Genomic DNA, 13,317 nt, shown 5'->3' with positions numbered 1-13,317 from the left:
TTGAATCAGAATTTGCATTTTAATAAGATCTCCAGTTACTCATGTGCACATTTCTACCAGCAAGTTCTAAAATATAAAGAGACTGAAATATTATTAGGTCAAGGGCCTCCAATTGGTGGGCCATGGACCAAATCTTCCTGGAGACCTGACTGAGGTTTTAAAATATTGTCCAGCTTGGTTTTAAAATATTGAACTGGCACATGAGCCTCCAGTTCATCATGTCCCCATCTGTCCCTACTGCATAGCACCCAGAACATGATCATTTATGTCACTGCTAGGCCCCTGCAGGCATTTGAGTTTGTACCCTCTCTGGAACAAACCCTAGAACTAGTTAACATTTGCATAGCTTAGCTTAGGTTTCTAAATTTAAAGGCACTGAAAAACACTTTCAAATCAGATAGATAGGCTTTGAAATCAGATAGCTCTGGGTTCAAACCCTGATAGGGCTACCATACTAGCTGTATACCTTGGGCAAGTTACTTCCCTTCTCTGATTCTCAGTTTCCACATCTGTAGAATGGAAATCAAAATACAGACCTGTAAGGTCACTGCATGGATTAAAAATCTTATGTGCAAAACACCCAGGAAGAAGTAGGAGCTCATTAAATGGAAATGATTCGTTGTGGTAGTTATGCAAGTCCAACATGGACCCCGGGTATTACTACAATTATCCTCATTTTACAAGCAACTGAGGCTCTGGGAGGTCAAGAGCCTTCCTCAAAGTTACACAGTGGTGGCCTGGCTGGCATGGCTCAGTGGTTGAGCATCAACCTATGATCCAGGAGATCGAGGTTCGATTCCTGGTTAGGGCATATGCCCAGGTTGCGGGCTCGATCCCCAGTAGAAGGTGTGCAGGAGGCAGCCGATCAATGACTCTCATCATTGATGTTTCTCTCTCTCTCCCCCTCTCCCTTCCTCTCCCTGAAATCAATAAAAATATATTTTTTAAAAAGTTACACAGTTGTGGAGTGGGGTCTCAAACCCATGTCCTCTAGCTCTATATCTGCACTGTCCACTAGAATTTTCTGTGATGATAGAAGTGTTCTTTATCTGTATAGTCCAATACAGTTGCCACTAGTCACATGTGGCTATTTACTGAACACTTGAAATTGACTGGTCTAAATTGAGGTATGTTATAAGTGTAAAACACATACCTGATTTTGATGACTTCGTATAAAAAAAAAAGAGTATGAATGATCTCATTAATTTCCTAATTAGTTACATCTTGAAGTGATAATATTTTAGAAATTTGGGCTAAAATGTATCATTAAGGTTAATCTCATCTGCTTCTTTCCACTCTTTTTTAATGTGACTGCTAGAAAAATTTCAATTACATATATGACTGCCATTATATTTCTTTGGACAGTGGGACTCTAGATCTTCTCCAATAGAACACTCGAGACAAGGAACTTAATAATTTGTAAAAACGTATTTGCAAACCCACTGCCCACCAGCATAAGAATAGTCAAAAGGACATACCCACCAGAAAGAGATTTCAGGGCTCTGCACTGAGCTACATGTCCCCTGAGGCTTAGAGAGGGGAGGTGACTTGCCCTGGTCTCACAGAAGTTAGCAGTACAGCTAGAACCATGCCCAAGACTCCTCAGCCTGATTCGGCCTCTTGTTCCACCATTCAAGAGTACCTAATGGGATTTGAAAATTGGTGCTTTTGCTTTGGACAGTGGAACCCAGGGATAATAAAAGTTGGAGTCTGAGAGCCATGATCTTGAGAAAGCAGGATCCTCTGAGAGGTTTCACTGATGGAGCCAATCTTAAGCCACAGCTGAACATGGTCCAGAGCCTACACGGGTAGAAGTCCCCACAAGCACTTCAGGGCTGTGCTACTTCGAGGGACGGCTCTTGTTGTAGATGAGGAAGTCTGAGATGTCGTGCCACACATTGCTGTCCTCGTACAGGTAGGTCATGGAAGACTGCAGTGAGGGCTGCAGCGAGTGCCGGTGGTACTCAAAGAGCCACAGCACCAGCCCCCATACTGTCCCGGCGAACAATGGGTATGGGTCCCACCTGGGTTCAGGAATGTAGCCCTTCTCCATTCCCAGGCGGCAGAGGGCAAACAGGACGCGTGACAACAGGTACATGTTGATCTGCAGGAAGGGAGTGACAGGGGATTACAGGTGTGCACAGCCACTAGGAACCTTCTGCCCACCCCTCTGCATGGATCAGTATTTTTCAAAGTTGGTATGCAAGATGATCTGAAGTGGTATCAGACATTTCAATAGTACTATTTCATATCTTTAATTTATTATTCTTACTAAAATTTTTTTAAATGAATATATTTACATGGTTCAAAACTAAAACATAACTTGACACCAAAAAAAAAAAAAATCTATAACAAGTAATTTGATAAACTGTATCTCAACAAAATTAAATTTTGTTGTTGTTGTTGTGAAAGCTCCTGTGAAGAGGCCAAAAAGAAAAGCTATAGAGTAGGAGAAAATATTTATAAAAAAAAAAATCTGACAAAGACTAGTATCTGGAATATATTTTTTAAAAACTCAAAACTCAACAGTAAAAAAAAAACCCAGTTAGTAAATGGGCAACAGACATGAAGATACTTCACTGAAGAGGGTTATACAGATGGAAAATAAGCACATGTAAAGCTGTTCAACATTAGCCATCAGGGAAATGCAAATTTAAAACCACAATGAGATGGCATTTCACACCTATCAAAATGGCTAAAATTTTAAAAAATGTGATAAACCAGATACTGGCTAGGATGTGGAGGAACTGGGTCACTTGTATATATTCCTGATGGGAATGTAAAATAGTACAGTCGCTGTGGAAAATAGTTTGTCAGTTTCCCTCCCTCCCTCCCTCCCTCCCTCCCTCCCTCCCTCCCTCCCTCCCTCCCTCCCTCTCTCCCTTCCTTCCTTTCTTTCTTTCTTTCTTTCTTTCTTTCTTTCTTTCTTTCTTTCTTTCTTTCTTTCTTTCTTTCTTTCTTTCTTTCTTTTTCTTTCAATATGTTTTTATTGATTTTTAAAGATAGAGGAAGGGAGGGGGAGAGAGATAGAAACATTGATTGGTTGCCTCCAGCACACCCCATACTGCGGACTGAGCTCACAACCCGGGCATGTGTCCTGACCAGGAATCGAATCCTCACCTCCTGGTTCACCGGTCTATGCTCAACCACTGAGCCACGCCAGCTGGGCATTGCCAGTTTCTTATAAAACTAAACATGCACGTACCATTTGACCCAGCAACTGCACTCTTGGGCAGTTATCTCAGAGAAATGAAAACTAATGCTCTCTCAAAAATTTGTACAGGATGTTCTTAGCAGCTGTATTCCTGATAGCCAAAAGCTGGAAACAACTCAGATGCCCTTCTGGGGTAAATGTTTAAACAAATTGTGGTACATCCGCCCAATGGAACACCACTCAGCAATAAAAAGAAATGAACTACTGACAGACTCAAAAACTTGGATGAATCTCCAGCAAATTATGCTGAGTGAAAAAAGCCAATCCCCATAGGCTGCATACTGTAATGACTCCACTTATATAATATTGTTGAAATGACAAAATTTTAGAAATGGGGGTCAGAACAGTTGTTGCCAGGGGTCAAGGAAAGCAGGGGAGGAGGAAGGAGATGGTGAGACCAGGAGTCCTAGCCTTTGGAAGTGAAATTTCTAACAAATATAAAACTGAGGAAATTTTCTCAAAATACAAAATGCTCCTATCCACAGACTCTACAATTCCACGTCTAGGAACTTTTGGACAGACTGACACATGCGCAGGGAGACGTCCGAACAAAGATGTGGGCTGCATGTGTATAATGGCAAATGGCTACAGACCCTCTCCATGGCCATCCAGAGGAGATCAGTGGGGCCAAGGCTGGCCCCACCCAGCAGTGGAGAGCGCTGAGGTTCAAAAGGATGGAGACGGACAAGAAAGGTCCCCAAGGTACGCTGTCCCATGAAAAAAAAGGGCAGTGTGATCTCGTGGTGGAAAACTCGTGATATGTACACTGACACAAGCACAGGTGATTTCTGAAGGGCTACATAAGACGAAGTTACAGTGACCGTCCCTGGACAGCTACCTGATAGATGGAAGACGATGGGACTGGCACACATCTAAGTGCTTTTCAATTTATTTTCTACTTTATCATCATGTATCCCAAGCACCTAAACGTGTGCTAGGCACATAGAGGCTGCTTAACCTGCATTTCTTAAAATGTGAAAATAAAACTATTTTTATCATTTAAAAACATTTAATAAATTTGAGGGAGGCAAATAGAGGGGCTGCCAACTTTTCATGTTGCACAAGGAGGACTTTAAAACAAGCAGCATTTAGTTTCATTTGAAAAAAAAGAACCTGGCCCTGGCCGGGGTGGCTCAGCTGATTGCAGTGTCATTCCATTCACTGAAAGGTGGCAAGTTCAATTCCAGGTCAGGGCACATACCCAGATTTTCTGTTCAATCCCTGGGTCGGGGCACGTCAGGAGGCAACCGATCAATATTTCTCTCTCTCTCCCTCTCTTCCTCTTCCTTCCTCTCTCTGAAATCAGCAAAAATAAAAAATAAAAAGAATTTCAACCCAGAAAAAGGGCAAGTTACAAAGTAAGAGGCAATTCTTTCGCTGCAAAGTGGTTCTCTTTAAAAAAAATAAAAAAATATTTGCCCCAGAGAGCAGTACACACTGATTTTGGGAACCATAAAATTCCAACAAGCTGCTTGATTTACAGATGAGGAAACTGCGGGGGAAGTGACCTTCCCAAGGTCACAGAGGGACTGTGAATCACAGACCCTCAAACTTGGAAGGGAGCCAAGAACTCATCTTCTTTGACCCCACCCCCAACTCATACCTTAACCACATCCCACTCCAAACCCAGCCAGCCCCCACACACGTTCCTGGGGAGGATCTTTACCTGGCTGTTGACGTTACTGTTCTCACTAAACACCAGCAAACCCCCGATGAAGGCAGCCAGGAATGAGTGCACCTGGTAGGTCTCGCCTTGCAGGTAGGACTGCAGGGCGCAGAGCCCCTTGTAGGTGAACACGAAGAGGGCCAGGTTAAAAGAGTGGGTGTACGTGTTCTGCAGGATGACCCGAAGCTTCTCCCGGAGGCTGCACAAACACAGGGAGCCACCATGAGAGCAGGCCCAGTCGTTAGGAGGGCATTCACCCACTGGGCATGCAAAACTAAACCAGGCAAGCCCGGCCAGGCCTGGCTCAGCAGTTGAGCATCGACCTATGATCCAGGAGATCGAGGTTTGACTCCCAGTCAGGGCACATGCCTGGGTTGCAGGCTCAATCCCCAGCAGGGGGCGCGCAGGAGGCAGCCAATCAATGATTCTCTCATCATTGATGTTTCTATCTCTCTCTTCCTCTCCCTCTTCCTTCCTCTCCCTCTGAATCAATAAAGATACATTAAAACAACAACAACAACAACTAAACCAGGCAAGGAGGTCAGGGCTCAGAGTCAATGCACATTCAACCCCAGGCCTCTAACTTCCATGTCCTGGGAGGTGCTGGCACACTCGATTCAGGCCTTTACTCCATGCCCCTTCCTCAGAAAGGCTTTCCCTAACCACCCTACATAAAAGAATGCCCATCATATCTGTCCCCTTACCCTACCTTTTTTTCCTTCATAGGTCTTATCTCCACCTGACATTTATATGCTTGTTTATTATCTCCCCCATTCCGGCCCCATCCCAGCAGAGGGTACCAGAGAGTGGTATCTACAACTAACTTGTTCATCCTTAGGGCCCAGGAGAGGGCCTGACACAGAGTAGGTGCTCAATAAATATTTTTTGGACAGAACATGTGGAGAAATGAATGAATGAGGGAGTTAGTGTCTCACTAGGTGCTGGATCTGGGAATACAATTCTGGGGAAAGAACAGATCTGCTTGCTGTCCTAATGGGAGAGGGAAATATAGTCACAAAGCAAGGGTCAAACTTTGACCTTGACAAGAGATAATCCTGGGATCTGAAGGATGAGGAGTCAATGAGGTCAAGAGGGGAGAGGAGTTGCATCCCAGGCAGAGGGATCAGTAAAGATCCTGAGGAGAGACAGAGAGTAGAGAGTAAAGGAACAGAGAGAAACCTGAGCAGAGAATGTATAGGCAAAGTAAGTAGGGGATGTAGGGTGGCAGATAAAGCCATGCTAAGTTTTGTCTTTATCCTGAGAGAAGCAAACATTTAAGTAGGGGAGGTAGTTGAGGGGTAGCTCACTTGGTTAGAGTGCTGTCCCGATGTGCCAAGGTTGTGGGTTCAATACCCGGTAAGGGCACATGCAAGAATCAACCAATGAATACATAAGTGGAACATTCAAAAATAAAAAATCACATGTTATAATGCATTTAATTTCTTGTTAGAAGTAAGGCAACATAAGTCTTCAAGAGACCTAAAATTTGTTTTGATTGATGTTTTTCCTCAGTGTTCTTGTAATGGTAGTATTTGAAAAAAAAAGTAGAACACCAGCCCTGGCTGGTGTGCCTTCGTTGCTTGGGCGTTGCCTGGTGGACCAAAAGGTTGCGGGTTCCATTCCTGTTCAGGGCACATGGCCAGGTTGTGAGCTCAGTCCCCAGGAGGGGGAGTACAGGGGGCAGTCGGTCAAGGTTTTACTCTTACATTGATGTTTCTCTCCCTCTCTCCCTCTCCCTTCCTCTCTCTCTAAAACTCAATTAAAAAAAATAAGTGGAACAACAAATTGATATCTCCCTCTCTCCCTCCCCTTTCCTCTCTCTCTCTCAAATCAATAAAAATTAAAAAGTAAATAAAGTTAAACATTTGGGGGCAGTGAGAGGAACACAGGGAGAAGAACAGAGTGCGCTCCGGGAGATCAATTCAGGAATGGTAAACCCAAGCGCCCTCAAGGCTAGATGAGGACTTTGGAGTTGGTCTACTAGGACCTGTGGAAATCTGTCAGGTGAGTGGGCATAGCCAGGAATCAGCTGGTTCTTGCCCCATAGGAACATGAGCCCAGTGTTGCCAGTTCTAAGACAAGTTAGATTTCCCAGTTTTTAAGTGTTAACACTAATCCTGCCTTCAAAATGTTTCTAGAATCTGACCACTTCTAATCTCCACTGCCACCACGAAGGTCTGAGCCACCAGTGTTGCTCACCTGGATTATTGCCACAGCCTCCTATTTTACACTTACTTCTGTCCTTGGCACCCACCCCCACCTGTTCTTAATCTGGCAGCGAACTCCTCACTCTAACACTATTAAAAGACAGGGCGAATAGTAGCACATCCCTGCAAAAATCTTCCACTTTCCTGTTTCGCTTAAAGGAAAAGCCAAACTCCTCTCTAAAGTTGGACAGGATGGGCCCAGGTTACCCCTATGACCTTCTTCTTTGTGCTCTCTCCTTAAATCCCTCCCCTCCAGCCTTCTCAAACTCACCAGGCATGATCCCACCCCAGGCCCTTTGCACTGGCTATTCCCTTGGCCTAAAACACTCTTTCCCCTAATGCCCACTTGGCCAGCTGTTTAGTCTCCTTAAAGTCTTTACTCAAATGTCACTTTCTCACTGAGGCCTTCCCTATTTAATTCTGCAGCCTGCCCCTCCTCCAGCACTCCTGGTCCTCTTTCTTTCCTTGCTCTAATTTTTATTTCCCAGAGCCCATGTTACCTTTCGACCTATTCTCTCCTTATTTATTATGTTTTTCTTCTGCCACTCACTGCTAGAATGCAGACTCTATGAGGGCAGTGAGCATCGTCTGTTTTGTTCACTGCTGTATCCCGGCACCTAAAACAGCATCTGGCCCACAGTAAATGCTCAATAAATACCTACTGAATGAATGACTGAGCTCAATTTTAAAACAAAAACAAAAAAAGATTCGGAGCACAAAAGCCAAAACAAACAAAAATAAATTTAAAAAGCAAAAATACAAAAAGAGAAAATCTTGAAGCTGGATGTGGCCAGAAGGCTGTCCATGTGGAATTCTTATAAACTCCAAGTGAGACTACATACATTAAAAACTAGATCATGCCCAGCTGGGCGTGGCTCAGTGGTTGAGTGTCGACCTAGGATCCAGGAGATCAGGGTTCAATTCTTGGTCAGGGCACATGCCCGGGTTGCGGGCTGCAGCCAATCAATGACTCTCTCATCATTGATGTTTCTACCCGTCTCTTCCTCTCCCTTCCTCTCTCTGAAATCAATAAAGATATATTAAAAAAAAGAAAAAAACTAGATCACAAGGTGGTTTCTGAGAAGTGCCTTGAGGGAAGACTTATGAGAGACCAGAGGAAGGCCAAGAAGTCTGAACAAAGGGAGGTCATGGACAGTTTTCTGAGAAAGTGATCCTCAGAGAACTGGTATGGGTTGCTAAAAAGGAAATAAAGGTTGGGGAGAAGAGGAAAAGGCACTCCTGGCAGGGGTACTGCATGAGCAAATATATGGAGGTAGAACCACATGTGGCATGTGCATGGAATGACAGCAAGCTTTGTGTGCCAAAGGCATCCCAGGTTGAACATGGGAGAACAGGGTGGGGCTGAACTGAGGCCAAACTGCAGAGGGCCCTAAAGGCCACACCTGGAAGTTGGGCTTCTTTGGAGGGAGTGGGATCCAAGGGAGTTTTCCAGAAGGGATAAGAGAATCAGAGTTGTACTTTAGGAGGTAGTGATGAGAACAGGCTAGACCAGCTAGGGAGATACAACAGCCCTGGCACTGAGGGCTGACCACATTCTCTCCCAGTTTGAGGGGTGTGCAGAGGGGTTGGGTACCTGCCACTCCGGAAGAGGAAGGTCATGACCAGTGCATGAGGGGCCCGGATTTTGGCTCCATAGCTGCAGAAACAAAAGAAAACAGTTACTATAGCATCACCGTATCAGTTTTCTGGGCTATCACTTTGACCCCTTGTTCCCCCTCTCCCTATCCCTAATCCTAACATCATTTTAGGAGGGGAAATAATGTTAGCTTTTGAGTTAGATCTAAGTTCAAAGTGGGTCGTGGAAAGGGAATAGTATTTTTGTCAAAGTACTGCCACATTTTGTTGTATAAACTTGGATAAATCATTTAACCTCTCTAAGCCGCCCTATTCCCATTATTAAGTATTCTCACCTGGCCGGCATGGCTCAGCGGTTGCGCATCGACCTAAGATCCAGGAGATCGAGGTTCGATTCCTGGTCAGGGCACATGTCCAGGGTTGCGGGTTCAACCCCCAGTGGGGGGGGGTGCAGGAGGCAGCCAATCAATGACTCTCTCATCATCGATGTTTCTCTCTCTCTCTCCCTCTCCTTTCCTCTCTCTGAAATCAATAAAGACATTTTTTAAAAAAAGAAAGAAGTATTCTCCATTTCACAGTTGCTTCTGGCAGGTGAAAGTTCCTTTAGTTCAACCAATGTTAATGTCTCTCTCTTTCTTATTCTCCTTTACTGGACTCCCCTTTCTCCCACCAAGTTCTCCAGCTGCCAGGCCCTGATCTAACCAGGCTACGAGGTCTAAAAATCCATGGCAGCTTCCTTGAAACAATGGTAATGAGGCATATATTGTCATATGTTCACTGCAGGCTTGTTTGAAATAGCAAAACACTGGAAGCAAGCCGGTGTCTGTCTGCAGGGTGGGTTACTGGGTAAATAAATAATGGGCCCTCCATTCAGTGGAATACTAAGCAGTAAAAGAGTGAGGCAGCTTTATGTGCACTGCAGGGTGTGTAAAATGTAAAATTGTGTAAAACGAGGAAATTCGTCTATAAACCTAAGAGCATTTCAATATAAAACTGGTTTAAAAGGTGTGGGAGGAGAATATATCTATTTGTCTATGCAGACAATATTTATGGAGGGAATATGAGACTGACACAGGGGTCACTGACAGGGAGAGGGACTAGGTGACAGAAGGATAGGGTGGGCAGAACTTTCTAGCATTTAACTTTTTATGCCTTTTGTGAATGTTACCTAACTAAAAATATAAACTAACAAAATAAAAATGTTAACAAGTTAAAGCTGGTCTTTTCCCCTGCCTTGCAGTGGGCAGGACCCCCATCCTCACCCCAAAAAGTTCTTTGCCTCGCTTCATCCAAAGTCATCTCTTTCTCTCCTGAACAAAGAAGCCCTCAGCCTCCTCCCGGTGAACAGAGCTAAAAGAACTGTTCCTCATGCCCCAGACACAAGCAGAACAGTGCCCCAGCTCCCTACATCAGCCAAGCCCCCTTCCCAAAGTCTTCCAACTCAGGGGGAGCTGATTACTACCGTTCACAGGATTACTCCGTGTTCTGAAAAGGGGAATGCTCTGGATTTAAAAGGACTTAAAGTACATAATGACAGGTGCAATGTGATGTCCTGGAGGATCCTGGTCTGGACAAAGTAGCTATAGGAAACATTTGGGGGACAACTGGAACAATTTGACTACTGACTGGACAGTAGTCAGCATTACAGGATTAATATTAATGTATTAAATATAATCATGATAATTTAGCCATATAAGAAAGTGCTCTTATTTGTAGAGATGCACATTGATATATTTAGGAGTGGAACATCAAAATGAGTTACATTTTACAAAGTTCACATGTCTCAGTTGTCCAGGTCTCCCTCTCTAAATGGATGGATTTTCTTCACAAATAGCATATTCCTTTTCACCTCCAGGCCTTTGTTCAAACCATTCCTTCTACCTGGGGAACCCTTCTCTCCCTGGTAAACTCCAGCTCAGTCTTCAAAATATCACCATTACCCCTTTTGCACAGCACTCCCAATCACTTGGCATTGCCATGAAAGTTTAAAGATCAGGCTGCCCCTTGGACTCCAGATCCTTATAGGTGGGCATGGTGTCTTAGCACTAACCAGTAATGGGATCACCGTTTAGAGAACCCCTGCATAGGTGAGTTTGTTTCCATTTTACAGAGAAGGAAACTGAGGCCAGAAGAGATGAAGGGAACCCAGCTTTGAAATGAAGAAACTGGGATGTGAGCCCAAGGGCTTAACCTTAGCAAGTGCCTGCCCTAACCGGGGAGGTTTTTAAGATCACAGGAAGAGTTGAGGGGGAGCAGGTGTACAAAGCCAGCATTGGTCAATGCCTGCTGGCACCAGGGCCTGTGTGACTCTATCTTGGCAAAGGGAAACTGATGTTATTTCAAGGTCCATTCCATCCTAGTCATACCAAGGCATGGCTGATATGATCTGGTTAGACTCAGCAGGAATCAACTTCTACCTGAAACTCTGGGTGCCCAAGGAAGCCAAGAGCTTGGTGTTGGGGTCAGGCATCCTTGGGTTTAAATCCTGGCTTGGAACCTGACCAAGTAATGTAATCATGAGCAATGAGTTTACCTCTCTGAGCCAGTCTTCTCATCTGGAAAATGGGGACAATGACAATTTTTATCTTGCACACTTATTCATTCAATAAACATTTGAAAGTCTACTATGTACTAGGTACGAGGAATACACCTAGAAAAGAACAAAGTAGATAAAAATTTCTGTCCCCATGAAGCTCACTTTCTAGTGAGAGACAGTATAAAAACAGGATACATGAATGAACTACTTAGTGTTAGATAGTGACCAGTACTATGGAGAAAAATGAGGTAGGGAAGAAGGTGGGGAGTTCAGGGGTGGCCTCATCGGGGAGGTGACACAAACAGAGGCTTGAAAAAGGTGAGGAAAGTGAGCCAGGCAGAACCCATGTGAATAACAGCAGCCAACAATAATACATATATATCAGGCACTGTGCTAAGCATTACATACATATTGACTCAATCCTCTGGCAGTATAAGTACTATTATCCCCATTTTATAGAAATTGAGGCTTAGAGAGGCTAAATAATTTGCTCAAGATCACACAGGTAGGTGGCACCAGGACTCAAACTGAGACAGTTCACACCCTTACCACCATGCCAGCTGCCACTAGGATGCCAACTCCAGGAGGACAGAGATATTTGTTCAGTCTGTTCTCTGCTGCATCTCCAGTTCTGACAGAGTAGGCTCTCAATAAATGATAGCTGTTATGCATGAGGTTTAAAGGAGGCCGAGCTCCTCTCCAGGCACCAGGCAGCAGAAATGACCCCAAGACGCCCTCTTTTGCAGGTCTGATAGCCAGGGTGGAATCAACCTGCCAAGCAAGTACTGTATTTGCAGCTCTTTAAAACATTCGCTGTCACTCCTGAGGCTTATGCGCCTGGAGACCCCTGTGCCAAATGGGGACTTAGCGCTATAGTTATACAGATGGGGAGTGAGAAAACGGGATGTGAGCCCAAAGCCAGCTTAATGGGGAGGAGAGAGGAGGGGAGGACAGGGGAGGGGGGCATAGGCAGAGGTCTGCTAGAGGCCAGAGGCCAGCTTCCCATGGTGCAGATGGGGCCACTGAAGCCAGAGAACACAAGGCGGAGGCAGGAGGGAAACGGGAAAACTGGACCCAAAGCAGGGAATACAGAGACTGGCATGGGAGGTGGTCAAGGCAAGAGGGCCAGGTGAGGAAGGCCCCAAAGCAAAGCCGGAAGGATCCAGAAAAAACGTAGTGGGAGCCCCGGCTCAGAAGGCACTTGGGACCCAAAATCCAGCGCCTGGCGCGCACATGGTGGACACTGAGACCTAGAGATACACCACGGCTGCTCAAGGGCACACGGCGCAGCGGCGCCAGGCCGGGAACCCGCGCCGCAGACCCGAGCCAGGCCGAACCCTCAGCTCCCGCCCGACCCACGGCCCCACTCACACTGCCCCGTTCCGGAAGCCTTTCAGCACGGCCAACGCGGCGTGGTAGCGACGCTTACGCAACAGCGCGTTGACTGCCAGCAGCAGACCTCGGAGCTGCGGCGGGGCTGCCATAGCCAGGGTGTCGCGGGGCGAGGGATCACTGCGCGTCCGACCAGCACTGACAGCCGCAGGCTCTGGCTGCACGGCCCAAGGCACCCCGCAGCTCCGAGCCGCGCCCCCGCATTTTTACGCCCGTAGGCTGCTTCTCCTGTCACTCAGATACTAAGACCCAATCACAGGGCACACTCACCTCGCAGGATACACGCATTCCCCGGAGTAGAGGTTTGATGGGAAGAGGAGAGCTTGTAACCAATCACAGCGGGCTCCGCCCGACTCGGCCTGAGGAATGTTAGACTCGCGACTGGATTTGTCCAGTCGGAAAGCACGCTTCCTTTGGGCTTGGCAGGGGGTCTGTCACCCGTGAGTTTCCAAAGTTTCCCGAAAGAGGGGCCGCCCTCCCTAGAATTGGGATGGTGACAGTGGGAGGAGCCAGCTTTACAAGTGACAGTTTTGATTAACAGTGATCATAGCGATCTTCCCTGAGCATAGATCCTTTGGCACCACCAATGTTTTCCATTTGTTTTTAAAATCCAAACTCCTTCCCACGGCCCACAAGACTCTATAATCTGGCTTCTGCTTCCGTATCTAAACTCATGTCGGGGGACTCGCCCCCCTCATTCATTCCT

General features: G+C 45.8%; 1 protein-coding gene across 1 annotated transcript; it reads right to left on the bottom strand.

The window, feature by feature from the left end:
• Positions 1-12,745, bottom strand: PXMP4 (peroxisomal membrane protein 4). The gene is made up of 4 exons (XM_016200653.2): positions 12,591-12,745; positions 8,682-8,744; positions 4,881-5,079; positions 1-2,104 (listed from the first exon to the last, which is right to left on the bottom strand). The coding sequence occupies exons 1-4, from the start codon at positions 12,701-12,703 to the stop codon at positions 1,841-1,843; spliced, it is 639 nt and encodes a 212-aa protein (XP_016056139.1). The 5' UTR covers positions 12,704-12,745; the 3' UTR covers positions 1-1,840.
• Between the last annotated feature and the right edge of the window lie 572 nt (positions 12,746-13,317).

This window comes from Miniopterus natalensis, chromosome 7 (genome assembly GCF_054644295.1).
Source record: "Miniopterus natalensis isolate mMinNat1 chromosome 7, mMinNat1.hap1, whole genome shotgun sequence".
Classification (NCBI taxonomy): Eukaryota; Metazoa; Chordata; class Mammalia; order Chiroptera; family Miniopteridae; genus Miniopterus; species Miniopterus natalensis.
The sequence above is the reverse complement of the archived record's forward strand: the minus strand, read 5'-3'. Positions and strand labels throughout refer to the sequence as shown.

What these genes read in the sequence shown, in the direction of transcription:
- PXMP4 (XM_016200653.2), bottom strand. Translation starts at nt 12,703, where the DNA reads ATGGCAGCCCCGCCGCAGCTCCGAGGTCTGCTGCTGGCAGTCAACGCG. An exon ending in GGCTTCCGGAACGGGGCAGT is followed by an intron (nt 8,745 to 12,590) that starts GTGAGTGGGGCC and finishes TTGTTTCTGCAG; the next exon opens with CTATGGAGCCAAAATCCGGG. An exon ending in TTCCTCTTCCGGAGTGGCAG is followed by an intron (nt 5,080 to 8,681) that starts GTACCCAACCCC and finishes GTGTTTGTGCAG; the next exon opens with CCTCCGGGAGAAGCTTCGGG.